Genomic DNA, 17360 nt, shown 5'->3' with positions numbered 1-17360 from the left:
AAGAGTTCCTATGCCAGTATATAGACTTCTTATCCATCTCAATGGAGAGTGTTGGCAGGAAGTTCAAATTCATTATCCAACTTTTAGATCTTTCCTGTCAACGTGTCAGATTTATAAGCCAAGAAGATTTTTGAAATAACATGATAAATAAAACCACTAAATAAAATAGGTTAAAATTTGGGATATAAAAAGCACAATAGCACAGAAATATATTTCCTTAATGCTAACCACTAACAGGGCAGGTGCTAAGAGACTTCCATAAGTAGGAGTATATATAGATTTTTTTAACCTATTTCATTTAATCTTAAACCAAATACAGTAATCAAAAGTTTCCCAATCTCATATTAAAAGTTAATGTGAGAAATACATACATGATAAAAAAATCTTCTGGAATCAAGATCTCAACTCAGTTCATTCATGCTAGAATACAATATTATAAGAAAGATCAACAAATTATCACTGTTAATATAAATAACTATTAAGGTCAAACATCAAGCATAAAGAAAAATATAAAGGACATGCATACATTTTATATTTACTACATCAGGGGTGTCAAACTGACAACATCACCTGAGGTGTTGCGACGTATTGCAACTTTTTTTCCCATTGCCAGCAATGGAGTGGGCGCAGTTTCGGCATGACACATCCAGCCCATGGGCCAGCAGTTTGACAGCCCTGTACTACTTTAAGTACATTATATTGTCTATGGTGACATTCAGTCCAATAAGCTAATTTCTGTTCCATGAAAAATGAAAAATTTTGAAATATAATCAAAAGATAACTTCAGTTTTCAGGGAAGCATACAAATAAATTAATTAAATTAATTAATTATAAACATATTTATAAAATCAATTTTTCATGCCTAGAGCTTAGCATTGTAATACAAAATGCAATTTTAAAAAAACCAATGACAAATAGTTATAAGAAGAGATTTTGAAACTAATTGCTAAAGACTATGGTTTATAAATCTTTTTATTTTTACCCTGTTTTTTTTCAAGTAACTTTGTACAAATTTTATTATTATGATTACAATTATGATTATGGAGCCTGCTATTAAACATACACATGATTAAAGATCATCCAGTAAATTTTACTAGAAATTGAAGAACTTATAATGGGAATCAATGCTTTTTGCTACAAGCAATACTAATATTACATATAAAAAGAAAAAAAAAAGAAAAGAAAACTTATTCAAATGCTAAATGAAACTTTTTAGTCCCATATTTGTTCTGGATATAATCAATCCACTTTTTCCACTCCATAATATAACGTTCTTGCGAATGATCTTTCAAGTAAGCCGAAATCTTTGCCATTTCCGCCAGGTCAGAAACTTTAAGAGTCCATTCTTCTATAGTCGGCAGTTCCTCCTTTTTCCAATATTGACCTATTAGGAGTCTTGCTGCTGTAATTAAGTTCAACATCAACTTAATGTCCACAACAGTAGCATCTGTAATTATGCCCAACAAAAACAATTGCGGACAAAACTTTATCCTTTGCTTAAAAATCTTCTGCATATTCCACCAAATTTTTATCCAAAAAGCCTTAACCTTTTTGCAGGTCCACCATATATGAAAATACGTTGCATCTTCACCACCACACCTCCAACATTTAGGTTGATAATTCGGATACATACTTGCAAGCTTTTTAGGATCTAAATGCCATCTATAAAAATTTTATAAAAGTTCTCTCTTAGGTTTTGGGCTTGCGTAAATTTTACGTTCCTCACCCAGATCTTTTCCCATGTGTCCATTGTAATAACTTCTTGAATATTCTGGGCCCATTTTATCATACAGTCTTTAACAAGTTCTGTTTCTGAGTCAATATCTATCAATGCAAGATAAATCCGTTTGATATGTGCTGGACCCTGGTTTCTAATTTGCTTTATCAAATTTTCATCAGTCATTGAGAAATCAATTTTCTGATCTTCTTTCCACCTGGCACGTTATTGAGTATATTGGAACCAAGTTTGGACGATCTTCTCATCTCGCAAGAGATTGTACGGCTTCAAACACCAGACGTCCCTTTCCAAGCTTAAGATCTCCTTATACGTAGTCACATCATGTTTGAAGCCAACATTTATGTTTTCTATTGCATGTTTTGGGATTGCCCACAACGGCATCTTGTAGTCTAACTTATGTCTATACTTCTTCCAAACTCTCAACAATGCCTGTCTTAAAATATGCACTTTAAACACATTATCTACCTTCTTATCATACAACAAATATGCATGCCAGCCAAAATTACAAGTCGTGGCCCTCAAGATTTAATAATCTCCCTTGTGTCAAATTAATCCAGTCACTTATTCCTGACAATGCAGCAGCTTCATAATATAATTTAAGATTAGGCATTTTAAGACCACCTCTTTCACGAGTATCCTGCATAATCTTAAGTTTAACTCGTGGCCTTTTCCCTGCCCACACAAATTTATTGATACCCCGTTGCCATTCTTCCAAATTAGAGTCTTTTTTAAGGACCGGTATCATTTGGAATAAAAATAAAAATTTAGGCAGGACATTCATTTTCACTGCTGCAATTCTTCCCAGCAAAGACAATTGCAGTTTTTCCCAGCTCTCCAATTCTTTGAATTTTTCCCCATAACTTTTCATAATTATTTATATATAACTTAGCATTGGAGGGTGACAAATACACCCCCAAATATTTAACCCTTTTAACAATCTCAAATCCAGTTAATCCTTCTAAAAGGGCCTTTTGCAGTGCTGTCATATTTTTGGCCAAAATTTTTGTTTTTTGCACATTGACCTTAAATCCAGAAACCTTCCCATATTGCATTATTATCTCCATCAGGTCCACAACAGAGTTTTCTGGCTGGGTCACCGTAAGAACCAGATCGTCTGCGAATGCCCTCAATCTATAATCCTGATCTCTAATTTGAATACCCTTAATTTTTTCCAAGTTCCATATTTTTATCAATAATATCTCAAATGTTAAAACAAATAATAAAGGTGATAACGGACACCCTTGTCTTGTGCCCTTCTCAATATTGCATACTTCAGTCAGGCTATTCTTAACTATTATTCGGGCAGTTTGTTTTTGATATAATACCCTAATTGGTTGTAAAAATTTATCCCCAAAATTCATTTTATCTAAAACTTTCATCAGAAATTGCCAATCCAATTGATCAAAAGCTTTTTCAGCATCTAAAAAAATTAGCGCCGCAGGGATCTGGTTGTTCCTTTCCAAAAACTCCACCATATCAACTATATGCCTCACATTATTTTTCATTTGTCTACCACTAATAAACCCAGTTTGATCCCCATGAATCATCTGTTGCAAAACCCTCATCAATCTGTTAGCTAACACCTTAGCAATTATCTTGTAGTCTGTATTTAAAAGTGATATTGGTCTGTAGTTATTTACTTGAGTAGCATCTTGATCTTCCTTCAGAATCAAAGAAATAAAAGCAGTTCTCCAAGATGGAGGCACCCTTCCCCCCCTCTGAATTGTCTGAAACAATTCCCTTAATGGCTTTATCAGCTCCAATTGTAAATTTTTGTAGTAGACCGCAGTCAGACCATCCGTACCTGGCGCTTTGTCCACCTTCAATTCCTTAATTGCTAAAAGAATTTCTTCTTCTGTTATCAATTGATTAATCTCCTCTTTTTGTTCTTGTGTAAGAACCGGGATGCTGGCATTCTTCAAATATGCATCAATATCTGTTTCATTAATCTTCTCCTCAACATATAATTTAGAATAAAAATCCACAAAGGCTTCCTTAATAAGATCCTGTTGAAACACAACCTTTCCTTTGTATTCAATTTTATCTATATTAGAAGCCCTTTGGTTTTTCCTTAACCTGTAGGCTAACCACCTACCTGGTTTATTGGCATTGCAAAAAGTATTATGCCTAGCAAACCGTAGGTTAGTTGCCACCTGATCAGCCATCAACTTATCAAATTGTCAGCAGGTTAATGACCTCCTTAATCTTCGCATCCGATGGATTCAAAATTAGGGCCTTTTCTTTTTCCCTGATTTCATTCTCCAGTTCTTTCCTTCTAACTTCCAAATTACGTCTATATTTATTATTCATATATATTAACACCCCTCTCATATAGGCTTTGCTAGCATCCCAAACCATGTCCATAGAGGTATACTTGTTCATATTAATTTCAAAAAAATCCTTCATCTGCTTTTTACATTCTTCCACATTTCTCTGATTTCTAAACAAATTCTCATTTATGCGCCAGGAGCGCCTATCTCTATTGTCCTTGTTGATCTCTAACCAGACAGGACTATGGTCAGATATAGTTCTTGCACAAATCTTTATCTTCTTAGTCCTAGAAAAAAAATCATTAGTCAGTAATATAAAATCAATCCTAGAAAAAGATTGATGTCTATCAGAAAAAAAAGTATAATCCTTTTCATGTAAGTGTGTATCTCGCCAAATGTCTCGCAATTCCAGGTCGTCCTTCATTTCAAAAAAAGATTTAGGCAATCTAGCATGACTCGGGGCACGCTTAAAGAAACCAGCTTTATCCAGCTGTACATCCAGGACACCATTCCAATCTCCCATAAAAATAAAAGATTTATAATCCAACTGGGTAATCTTTGTATGTAGTAAACTAAAAAAATCAGTTTGTTGTTGATTAGGAGCATACAGTCCAACTAAAAGCGTTTTTTTGCCTTCTAACAGCAAATCTATCATAACATATCTTCCTTGTTTGTCTACTTCAATTAGTTCCGCTGTCAGAGTACTCTTGACATAGATAACCACTCCATTTTTCTTATTCATTGCAGAAGCAATAAATTGCGTGCCCAGCCTTGAGTTCAACAAATACTTTTGGTCCATAACCCTAATATGCGTTTCTTGAAAACAAATAACATCAGTATTAAATTGTTTTAAATATTGAAAAACTTTCTTTCTCTTCTGTGGTGAATTTAATCCATTAACATTCCAGGTTAGGAACTTAGTTGCCATTCTTGGCATCCCGAAGCTTCTGGAGCACGTCTGCCAGGACCCCTTTAACTTCCTTAGGCCGTGCCCCTCCCACAGCTTCACTGTAAGTACGCTTTGGAGGTTCCATAACTTTCTGCTGATCTTACTCTTGCTCTTGTCTCACTCGTCTTAAGGCGGCACATGTTATCCTCTGCTCTCCAACAGCTGCCGATGAAACTGTAATTTGATCCCCTCCAGCACCATTCTTCTCTATCTGTATTCCTTCAGCATCTTGAGGCTTTCCCTCGCCATTTCCCTTTACAGGATCCAGAAGTGGTAGAGGGGTTGCTTTTAAAACTTTACTGTAAAAAATCACGTGCCTGAGTCACTGTAACCAGACGATGTCTTTTACCTTCGTGCATCACCACCATGCCCACTGGAATCTCCCATCTAAACTTGATGTCACATTTCTTAAGTTCCTGTGCTAGAAAGGCAAAATCTTTCCTTCTCCTTAAAATCTTTGGAGGAATCTCTTTTAAGACCAAAACTTCTTGCTCAGCAACCACAAACTTAGTATCATAAGCAACTTGAATAACTTCATCCCTAATTTATTTATTTATTTATTTATTTATTTATTTTTATTTTTATTCCATTTATATCCCGCCCTTCTCCGAAGACTCAGGGCGGCTTACAAGCTTAGCAGTAGCCTTCATTCTATGTATATGCCTGCTTATTAGGGCTTTCATACACCCCCCAAGCGGCATTATTACAAAGTCAGCTTAATTGCTCTCTTTGTAAAGTAAACCACCACATCTCTGGGTAGCTTCCTCTGCCTTGCAATCCATGAGTTCACACGAAAGATTTTATCTATACTTCCCTCAATTTCAGCTGCTGACTGACCCAGTACCACTTCCAAAGCCTCGGAGACCAGCTGCTTTAAATCTTCTTTAGGATTCTCTTTTAAGCCCCTGATTCTGATTAGCAAACTCCATCTGATGGTACTGGACGAGGCTCAAGTCTCCATCCATTTTATCCCTTATATTTTCATTCTCTAATACTTTTGCTTCTAATATAGAATTCTTTTGACTAAGATCCTCCACTTTTTCATCCAAGCGTTGCACACATACAGCCACAGCTTCAATTGTAGGCAAGATGTCTGCCCTCATTGCTCTAAACTTCTCTTCTATCTTCTCCAGTTTCTCCTCCAGCTTTTCCATCATATCTGACATTAATTGTGAATGCTTTTCGAAGGCATCTTGTAAATCCTTAAGCGTCAATGCCGGAGCAGGTGCAGGAGGGAGCAAAGCTTGCAACGAAGTCTGTTGCACCGGGGAAGCCCCCGCACTCCGAAGAACTTTGGAGGCCTTCGTCGCCATCTTCCCCCACTTTCACTTGTTGCGCACTTTCACTTTAAAGCCATAAAATCCATTGAGCTAGGGAGTAAAGATAAAAGTCCACTTCACCTTGACCTCCTGTACCGCTCTGCCTGCATCTTCATACTCAAGAGTCTTTCCTTCTGGCAGGGGTGGTTGCTAATGCTTGGCTCTGCTCCAAAAATCACGGAGCAGAGACGCTGCACAGCCCGGAGCAAACCCAGGCTTTGGGGGGGCTCGATCCTTCAGCCGCCCAAACTTAAAGCTCAGGCGGCCCTGGAGAGCTCAACCCCTACCTGGGGCCTCACCCCCTCTTCTTCTCCCGAGGGGGCTTCCGAATCACCAAAACAGCTGATCGACGCTGTTTTCAGTGATTCAACAAAGCTGCGCAGCGGACAGCCCGGAGATGGCTGTCTTCAGCGTCGCGTCGCCACCAGAAATCCCAAGAGGAACCTTTAAAAGTCGAATAATATAAGATTATTTTTGTTAAGAAAAACTGCAATTATGGAAATGAATGTACAAATCCAAATTAACTATTTATTTTAAATGACACCAATTAAAATTTCAGAGAGAATCTTACAAGAACAGCAAGAACCTGATACCACATTCAGATGGAGCATTAAATGACTTAGAGTCAAATTAAAAAAATACTGCAAAATTCCAAACAGAAAAGGTAGCCTTGCTGTTCCATACTTTAAATTGTACCATAAAGCAAGCTGCCTACCATGGATAACTGATAGCAGAATGGCAAACTTGGAAAGAGTTAACTTGACCAATGGACTTCATAGATATACAAATCAAGAACTTTAAAGGAGATAATATTAGACCAAATCCAATAATAGAATAAAATTCCACAAACATAATAATATGTCTGACAGGTTCAGTTCTAGCTTCTTCAATGGTTTTCATGTGAGAGGTAGTTATAGTAAAAAAAAATGTAATTACATATGAGTCCTTCGGGAGAAGGGTGGTATATAAATAAAATTATTATTATTATTATTATTATTATTATTATTATTATTATTATTATTATTATTATTATTATTATTATTATTAATATTAATATTATTATTATTATTATTATTAATAATAATAATAATAATAATAATAATAATAATAATAATAATATAGTTCAATCAGATTCTATGAATAGACTAAAAACACAGTAAGATTAGTGTATGACTACTTACTTTTACTCCTGTCTCTTTTTGTTTTAACTTTGGACAAAGTTCCTAGCTTACCTTGTCCTGATTCCTTGAATGCTGGCTAATTTCCAGATTTCCTGGCATATGACTACATTCCATATGCAGCATGCCACTGATTTATCTTTTTGATCTGATGCTTAAGTCAGCTTGATCTCATTCATGATTCATTTGGTATACTGGGCTGTTTGCCTGGCTTTTGCTATTTTTGGTTTGTTAGAAAATTAAGACTTTAAAAAAATTCTTTTAAAATTAATAAATGAATCAGTCTTATGTTGGAAGATAAAAAGCTTCAAACACAAAATGCAGAATGAATTTAGATGAATCCAGTTTGGGAATATTGCTTTATGTAGCTGTTTCTATGAGGTGATTTGCCACTTTGACATAACTTGTCATACCTGAATGGCAGTTCCTTTACCCACATTACATTTGCACTAGTCAGCTTTTTAATTATCCTCATATTTAAAAGCAATTTGCAATATAATCAGGGGGAATAAAGGGACAGTTATAGTTTAGATTTTAGGCTAGTATTTCCTTTTCAAGCATACCAGTACCCTAAAGGACATATGTAGTAATCAAGTCCTTCATTTTATATTTATTAGCAGATTTAATAAATAAAAATTCTGTAGGATTTTAAAGTTTCTCTTCTTAAAATTTGTGAACAATAGTTAGTAAATCTATTAGCATATATATGTTCCAAAAATATGCAAATGTAAGTTGTATCAAGATAATGAAACATTCAAATGAGTGCATCTAATAGTGGTTACAAATTACTGGAATTAATTGAGAGCTGTGTTGTTAATGTTAATGAAATACAGTTGGGGATATTAATATGTTCCATTTTTGTTCAATAATTCTGCTTCTGCAGATGAAGGGATATCATAATGTAGTGAGGTATCAGAAAAAAAAACCCTTTATTTTCTTTCTTGAATCTTACCTCATCAATGTTCTCATTCTTCTTCTATTTTGTAAGATAAAACTGCACTATAAAATTGCAGAGACCTCAACTGCTATTTGTAGTCATGTCACAATTTCATATATTTTATCAGTGCCACTTTTTTAACCTTTTCCAGGCATAGAAATAAAAAAAAACATGTATAATACTTTAAAATAATGTAGGACATTTCTTGCACTTTGCCTTTCCATTATTTAGTATTAACAACATATTTATTTATTTATTTATTTATTTATTTATTTATTTATTTATTTATTTATTTATTTATTAAATTTTTATACCGCCCTTCTCCCGAAGGACTCAAGGCGGTGTACAGGGCAATAAATATTGAAATACAAAATACAAAAGTTAAAAAACATTAAATAATTATGCCCAATATAATACAATAATTAAAAACTACGTTAAAACCAAACCCAACCCCAAACCCATTAGACCAGGCCAGATTGTTCAAATAGATAGGTTTTTAGCTCGTGTCGGAAGGAGCAAAGGTTGGGGGCCATCCGGAGCTCACCCGGCAAGTGGTTCCATAGGTCTGGTGCGCCCACAGAGAAAGCCCTCCACCTGGGGGCCACCAATCGACATTCTCTGATCAGAGGCACCCTGACGAGGCCCTCTCTGTGGGAGCGCACTGGATGGAGGGAAGTTGATGTAGGTAATCCGGACCCATGCCATGTAGGGCTTTATAGGTCATTACCAGCACCTTGAATCTCACCCAGAGGGCAACTGGCAGCCAATGCAGCTCGCAGAGCAGAGGTGTAACATGGGAGTATCGGGAGACCCCCAACACCACTCGCGTGGCTGCATTCTGCACCAGTTGAAGCCTCCGAGTGGTCCTCAAGGGCAGCCCCATGTAGAGAGCGTTGCAGTAGTCCAAACGAGAGGTCACGAGCGCATGAGTGACTGTACGCAAGGCATTCTGGTCCAGATAGGGCCGCAACTGGCACACCAGGCAAACCTGGGCGAAGGCCCCTCTAGTCACAGCTCCTATATGATCTTCTAAGTATAGCTGTGAATCTAGGAGGACCCCCAAGTTGCGAGCCCAATCTACGGGGGGTAATAACTCACCCCCCATAGTATGGAATAATCTGCATTTCCTGAGATGTCGGCACGCACAGCCACTCATTCTTGTCAGGGTTGAGCTGAAGCCTGTTCCTCCCCATCCACACACACATATATATATATACACACATATATACATACACACACACACACACACACACATATATATATATATATATATATATATATATATATATATATATATATATATATATATATATATATATATGCACACACATACACACACACAAACACACACACACACACACACACACAGACTAGTGTGCTGGGGCCGGTGCTCATCTCCGTTTCAAAGCCGAAGAGCCAGCGTTTGTCCAAGGACATCTCCGTGGTCATGTGGCCAGCATGACTAGATGCTAAAGGCGCAAAGAACGCTGTTACCTTCCCACCGTAGTGGTCCCTATTTTTCTACTTGCATTTTTGTGTACTTTCGAACTGCTAGGTTGGCAGAAGCTGGGACGAGTAACAGGTGCTCACTCTGATTCGACCCGCCAAATTGCCGACCATTTGATCGACAAGCTCAGCGTCCTAACCCACTGAGCCACTGCGTCCCTATATATATATATATATATATATATATATATATATATATATATATATATATATATATGGATCCTTGGTTTTTCGGGTTTTTCCCCGCGTAGAACTAAAGGTGTAGGCGCAACGTTTCGACGGAATCCCATCCGTCATCATCAGGCTTTAGCTTCCTTCTTCTGGGAGAAGCATGTGGCTGTTTGTTCCTCTTTTTTTTTTATTTATTTTTTTTTAACTGCCAGAAGGGGTGTGTTCTGTGGAGGTGTGCTCTGATTGGGTAGGGGACCAACACACTTGGTCCCCTACCCAATCAGAGCACACCTCCACAGAACACACCCCTTCTGGCAGTTTAAAAAAAAAAAGAGGAACAAACAGCCACATGTTTCTCCCAGAAGAAGGAAGCTAAAGCCTGATGATGACGGATGGGATTCCGTCGAAACGTTGCGCCTACACCTTTAGTTCTACGCGGGGAAAACCCGAAAAACCAAGGATCCACATACAGGCACCCGCGAAAACCTCAGAAAACATATATATATATATATATATATATATATATATATATATATATATATATATATATATATATATATGCCGGGTTTTTCCCCGCGTAGAACTAAAGGTGTAGGCGCAACGTTTCGACGGAATCCCATCCGTCATCATCAGGCTTTAGCTTCCTTCTTCTGGGAGAAGCATGTGGCTGTTTGTTCCTCTTTTTTAAACTGCCAGAGGGGGTGTGTTCTGTGGAGGTGTGCTCTGATTGGGTAGGGGACCAAGTGTGTTCTGATTGGGTGGGAGTGTGTTTTGAATGGTGGGTGTGTTCTGATTGGGTGGGGGGGTGTTCTGAGTAGATGGGCTGGTCTCAACTGCCAGCTCCAGACCTGAGCTGGTGAGTTGTGCTGCTTTTGTTCGGCTTCGTGTTTGTGGTGGTGCCATGTTTTTATAGTGGGTGTCAGTTTGCTTATTGTGTGGTTTGGAGGGGTTTAAAGTGGCTGATGTTGCAGCTGTAGTTAGGTTTCTGTTTTGTGGTTGTGTGTCTTTATCGTTGTGGGTTCGGATTTGCTTTTTGAATGGTTGTGTGGTGGTGATGTCATGTGATGTTATCATGTTATCATATATATATATATATGATAAATTAACCTATATATTTCTTTTTAGATGTCATTGAAATTTCCAAAGAAGCCGTTAAGATGAGAAATTATGAGTGAACTGAAGATGAGAAAATATGTATCTTACAAAATTGGTTTTAAATCATTAGAGATTTTTGTCTGCTAAATTTAGTACCTATTCTTCTATACCTTAACAGAAATAAGTTAAGTCAGCGTTTTAGCAGAAAGGCACAGAGTTTGAACAAAAATGTTTTCTGCTAAATTACATGTGCAAAATTGGCTTCAAAGCTCATCTGTTTGCTAGATAAGAATTTCCCTTGGGCTTCTAGCTTTGGGTTTGGAGGTTAGCCAGAGGACAGAATAATCAGACTCAGCACAGGTAAAATAATAAATGAAGTATTGAAACACTTACTTTATCCAGAAAATGCTTCTTTGCAGTTTGAAATACTGTTATATTTGGAATGCATTTATTTTTTTCTCCTCAAAATGAATTTTGCACTCTGTTTTAAAATATTTTTTCTCATAAGAGAAAAAAAAACATTTTCAAAAAATCTTGAATATTATTAATCTTCTGATATCATATTTTCCCCAAATTACACTATTCATGTGTGTGTGTGGGGGTTGTGTGTGTATGTGTGTGATTAATGTGATTTGGGGAAAATATGATATCAGAAGATCAATAGCATTTAAGATTTCTTGAAAATATTTTTTTTCTCTTATGGAAAAAAAATATTTTAAAACAATGCAAATTACATTATTCATGTTTGCGTGTGTGTGTGTGTACACACATGAATAATTTAATTATTAAAATTAGAAAAAACAGCATATTTTCTTCAAGACCACTTCTATACTGTGTTGCACTCACACTCTATTCTCGACTTATGTTGTCTCTGGCAGTATAGTTTTATCTATATTTACTTAAAAATTGAGTGTATTACCAGTTAAAATGGTTTGGGATATGCCTATACATGAGGGATGGGAATCTTCTGGTGGCTGAGCATTGTGTTGAGATAGAAGTTAAAGCTTGCAGAATATAAAGTGATGAACTGGTAGAGAAAAATGTAAAATGGGAAAGCTTCATCTTGCTACACTACTACTATAGTTGTGTCAGGACGGCCAAAACACTTCCAAGTTGAAAGGGTTGAACAGTGACATTACCATTGCCCAGGGAATGCCCAGTTGTGGGCTCCTTTCATTGCCCCATTAAATTGTCCACTAAAGTGGTACCCATCTATCTATTTGCAGTCACCCACTTTCAAATTGCTGGGTCAGCGGGAGCTTTGTATTTATCAAATGGGTGCTTTGTATTTATCAAGCTTTCAAGATTCAACTGGCCTTAAAGATAGATCCTATGGCTGAGAGTGTCTGGATTATTTTGTCAGAAGAGAGTGACTAGCTTCAGGTCATCTAGCTGGTTTTGTGCCTTGTTTGTATCTGGGTGCCTTAACCACTACTCAGAATGGCTTTCTTTTTGCTCCTACACTTGCTGCATAAAGAATCTGTGTTGGGTTAATTCAGCATATATTCCTTTTTCATAAATATTTAGTTGATTTTTATCCTGCCTTTATAAGTAACTCAATACTCCTTCCTCCTCCTCTCAACAATTCTATGAGGTGGATTAGATTGAGAGAATGACTGGCCAAAAGTCACTCAGTTCATGACTTTCATGCCTAAGGTGGGACTAAAACTTAAAGTCCAGCACCTTAACAACTATACCATCTAAATAACAACAACAACAACAACAACAACAACAACAACAACAACAATAATAATAATAATAATAATAATAATAATAATAAAACACCCCAGACTTAACAATTGTTGATAAGAAAGACAAAAAGTCTGGATAGTGGATGTGGCAGTGCCTGGAGACAGCAGAATAGATGAGAAAGAACTGGAGAAGATAACAAAATACAAAGACCTACAAATAGAAATAGAAAGACTGTGGCAAAGGCAAGCAAGCATAGTACCAATAGTAATAGGCACCTGGGGTGCAATCCCAAAACAACTGGAACACCACTTGAACACCATTGGCATTGACAAATTCGCCATTAGTCAATTGCAAAAGGCGGCCTTACTAGGAACTGCTTCCATCCTGCGACAATATCTATAATACCGTCAAAGATCCACATCTGCCTATTCCAGGTCCTTGGTAAGGACTCGATAGATAGACAAAAATGCCAAATCCAGTCTGAACATCTGGTTGACTGTGCGATGAATAATAATAATAATAATAATAATAATAATAATAATAATAATAATAATAATAATAATAATAATAATAATAATAATGTTTATCATGTATTTTTCACAGACCAGATCCAGTTTTATGGACAAAGGATGGTGGAGAATTACCAGATCCGGAAAGAATGGTTGTCAATGGTAGGGAGCTACACATTAATCCCCTAAATAGAACGGACAATGGTACTTACAGATGTGAAGCAGAAAATTCTATTGGCCTAAACAGTGCAGAGTATGTTCTTATTATACATGGTGAGTACTTTATTACTGATAAGATATTGTGTATAATAAATTTTATTCAACTATTTAAAAATGTTTTTACCTTGCTTTCTAAAATTTATGCTGGTTGTGTTGTAAACTTGGAAAAGTATTAAATGTTGTTTGGAACTGATGAGTACATGTGTATGTAACATAGAGAGGGATAGAATATATTGTTGATGGAAGCTGTTTTCATATATTAAATGACTGAGAGAAACAGAATTTGCCATTTAGGCTCTCAAGTTCTGCTCCATTGACTGCAGAAATCCAAATCAAGTATCCAAGGCAGATGACTGTCTAGTGGGTACTTAAACAGGGCCAGTGAAGGAGACATAATGGTAACTTCTGAACAAAATATAAATTAGTTTTTCAATCCGATGTCTTCAAATGGCAAAGTAAAAAAATATATGCAAAACTGCTGTTTATTGATGAGAAGTTTTATATTGAAAATGATCGTGGAATCTGTTTGCTTTCCTATGATATTATGATTTATTATTAGCTTAACATTTCAAATTCTATTTAATCAGGGTTTAATTTTTAATTTTAAAAAAATTTAGATCCTTATAAAACAATGTTTCTGTACTGTATTTAGAAAAAACGAGCGCAGAAAACAAGCAACATATACAAAATATCCAATTTTCATGCTTTCAGATAATATTTAATCTGAGTCACTGCAGACTCATATGTATTCTTTATTTTTCAGAATAGATTTATGTATGTAGGAAAGGTATGAAATAAATTTTATCAATAGTTATTGCATCAGTTGATTCAAGATTACTAACTACATTTTAGCTAAGTATATTTGCTTTTTAATTAGTCAGTAGTGGTTCTGTTGTTGAACTATAATTTGCAGAATCACCCCAGGGCCCGTTTGATAGATAAATGCTGTGAAATTTATCTAATTTGCATCAAATTAGTGACAAAAGTATTCATATATATGTAGAAGTTATAACAATTTATGGAATTTATATTTTTAAAGTGACGTAAATGAAACCAGAAAATGTGGTTTTTGCTTCTTGCCCTTTTTCCAATGGAAGCTGAATACTTTGCTACCAAATATTTTGATGTAGAAATCGTGTATATGGATCAGATGTTGTTCTATTATTTGCTAAAAGGTTCAGTTATTTATATGTTTCCTTGCTTTTTAAAGCAAACTTTAAAAATTGTTCTCTTATACCAGACGTGTCAAACACAAGGCCCGGGGGCCGGATGCGGCCCGCGAAGTGGTTTCATGCGGCCCACGAAGCCATCCTGGAAACAGTGAGGGAATGGCCCCCACTGCCTTGGCCCTGGCCCAGAGACCCTCCTCCTGCCAGAGACCCTCAGATCTGTCCCACTCCAGCCCAGGCCCCAATAGGCACCCTTGATGCAAACGATGTAGAGCTGGCCATGCCCACCCAGTAGGCCATATGCACTTTAGCCACGCCCACCCAGTAGGCCACACCCACCCGGCCCCTGAGGGCAACCGCAATGCTGATGCGGCCCTCAGTGAAATTGAGTTTGACACCCCTGTCTTATACGAAAGTGCCCTCTCCATCCCTAAATACGTATCAGATATTCTGTTGACTCTTAGCTTCATCAAAATGCATTTGACTAGTATATAGAAAGCAAGATTCAGTCACAGAGGTGCCTAATAGAAGCAGGCATATGATGCTTTTTGGCAATATTATCCATTATAATTCTTCAAAAATAAAAAAGGTGGCTATGATGGCCCAGAAAAAAGGTTTGACAATGGAGATATAATGAATTAGATACAAAAACAGAGACCAAATTCAACTGATTATTTTCTGTTAAATGGGTATTTTATAATAGGGCATTTTAGTTTGTTTGTTTGTTAGTTAGTTGATGTATTTGGGGCATATATAGGGCCATCCACTCACCAGTGACTCAATATCTTACAAAAGATAAACAAGTATTTAAAAATATGAAAGAATGATCACAAACAACTGAAATAGGGAGGCAATAGTTTACATACTTCAAAATTACAATTAATGGGATCAGACTCCGTCTGTGGCAAGACACAGGTCTTTAATGTTTTCTTAAAGATCGTCATGGTGAAGTTTACATAAACACAATGGAAGAAAATTTGTGATAGCAACCCAATGGTTTTCAAAAGTCAAAATCAGTTCTGTGATTTTAATGTAAAGTTTATACAAACACACACACACACAAAACAACACATATACAAACCATTTTTTTCACTCTGAACATATGTACCAGTGACCTTGGCTTGGCCATTACTCATTGAGAACATTTCTGTAGAGAAAGTAATTTATAGTGAACAAATAAATTATACATTTCTTCATACAAGCTTTCTCTTCACATAATTCCTGCCATAAAATTGGCAAAGAATTTTTTGGAAACCATAAAATATTTTGCTATTTGTTTAGTACCATAGCATGATAGGTGTTTTAGAAATACGGGTATTAAAGTGTATTAAATCCTTTTCTTTTTGCTACTACCTAATTGTTTGCACCCTGTTGATCTGATTATCTAACTCAATGGGAATCAGAAAAAAAGTGCCTTTATAAAGATTATGTTGTAATGATAAAAGTTTATCATTGCCTAGTTGCTGACACATTCTGTAATTTGGTAGTCTTTCATATTATATAGCTGAGAGTTGATCTTGCTGACATTTTCTGTAGTGGTTAATTGAGGTGTTGTTTTTTTTAAAAAAAAAATCCTAATTAAATTTCTGCAAATATAGATTTAGAACTACAGAGGATAATTGCAGTTTGTGATGAGGGAAAGGGCATTAGTTTAGCAACACTAGGCTCATTGAAAATAAAATAAGATTTTCCTGGATTTTCCAAGTTTTTAAAAGTTCCATTATTTAGCAGTCTTTGTGGTCGGATGTTTCTTTGGTACAGTTTGCTCTTACAGATAGACAATTTCTTATTCTTATCTTGTTTTTGAGCAATAAGATTATAAGTGTAGGTTTTTGAACTGTTTCAGATGGAACTTTTTTTTTGTCTTTACATAGTGAACATGGGAGAAAGTTTTTGACTTTTAATAAAGGACATACCCTTATCTTAATTTTGAACAAAAATTGTCTCTATCATTTAATATATTCTTCCAATACAGAGTTAATAAGCACTGTGGTTGGGATAAAGGAACTTACGATTATCTTTTCTTTAACAGTTCAGTTTAATAATACCAAGCACAATACCAAGAACCTAAAGAAGATATTTTCTTTCAAAATACGCTGAGGACATTTATAGGAGCTCAACAGAATAGTGACTACACATTTCATTTCATTTTTGTCCATTGTTCATATGACATGAATATCAGTTATGCCTCAAAAATATGTTTCTTATAAAAGTAAAACATTGGAAAGAGTAAAAAATTTAAAAAGTCATGGCTTAAATGTTAGCACCATTGTTCTGTACCAGCCTACTACCGGCCCTGCAGATAAGGCAGGGACAACCCCTTTACAAGAAGGCAAGAGGCTGGAACTAAGCCTGCCAAATTTATGGACACAAAAGCAAACAGAGCAAAAACAAGACACGAACCATGAAACAGGAGCTATTCAAACGGTTGCCTTCAGCAAACCAGCCCTCCCACACATTCCCCTTTTAAACAATTCAGGGTGTGGCTTCTCTCTGCCTCCTTCCGAGGTGCCCCATTGCCTTTCTCTGTTTACTCCTGATTGGCTGCCTCCTGCGTCGGGCGTCCTTGAACAGGGCCAGCTGTGGGTCATGTTCATCCATGCTGTCA

General features: G+C 36.3%; 1 protein-coding gene across 2 annotated transcripts in view; it reads left to right on the top strand.

Annotated features, from left to right (window-relative positions):
- Positions 1 to 17360, top strand: part of CADM2 (cell adhesion molecule 2) — a 377294-nt gene that overhangs the window by 315701 nt on the left and 44233 nt on the right. For both annotated transcript variants that reach the window (XM_083362037.1, XM_083362038.1), the window contains exon 8: positions 13459 to 13637. In XM_083362037.1, coding sequence (XP_083218163.1) covers positions 13459 to 13637 — 179 coding nt within the window. The remainder of the gene's footprint in view (positions 1 to 13458; positions 13638 to 17360) is intronic.

Source organism: Vipera ursinii, assembly GCF_947247035.1.
Source record: "Vipera ursinii genome assembly, chromosome: 4".
Taxonomy (NCBI): Eukaryota; Metazoa; Chordata; class Lepidosauria; order Squamata; family Viperidae; genus Vipera; species Vipera ursinii.
The sequence above is the reverse complement of the archived record's forward strand: the minus strand, read 5'-3'. Positions and strand labels throughout refer to the sequence as shown.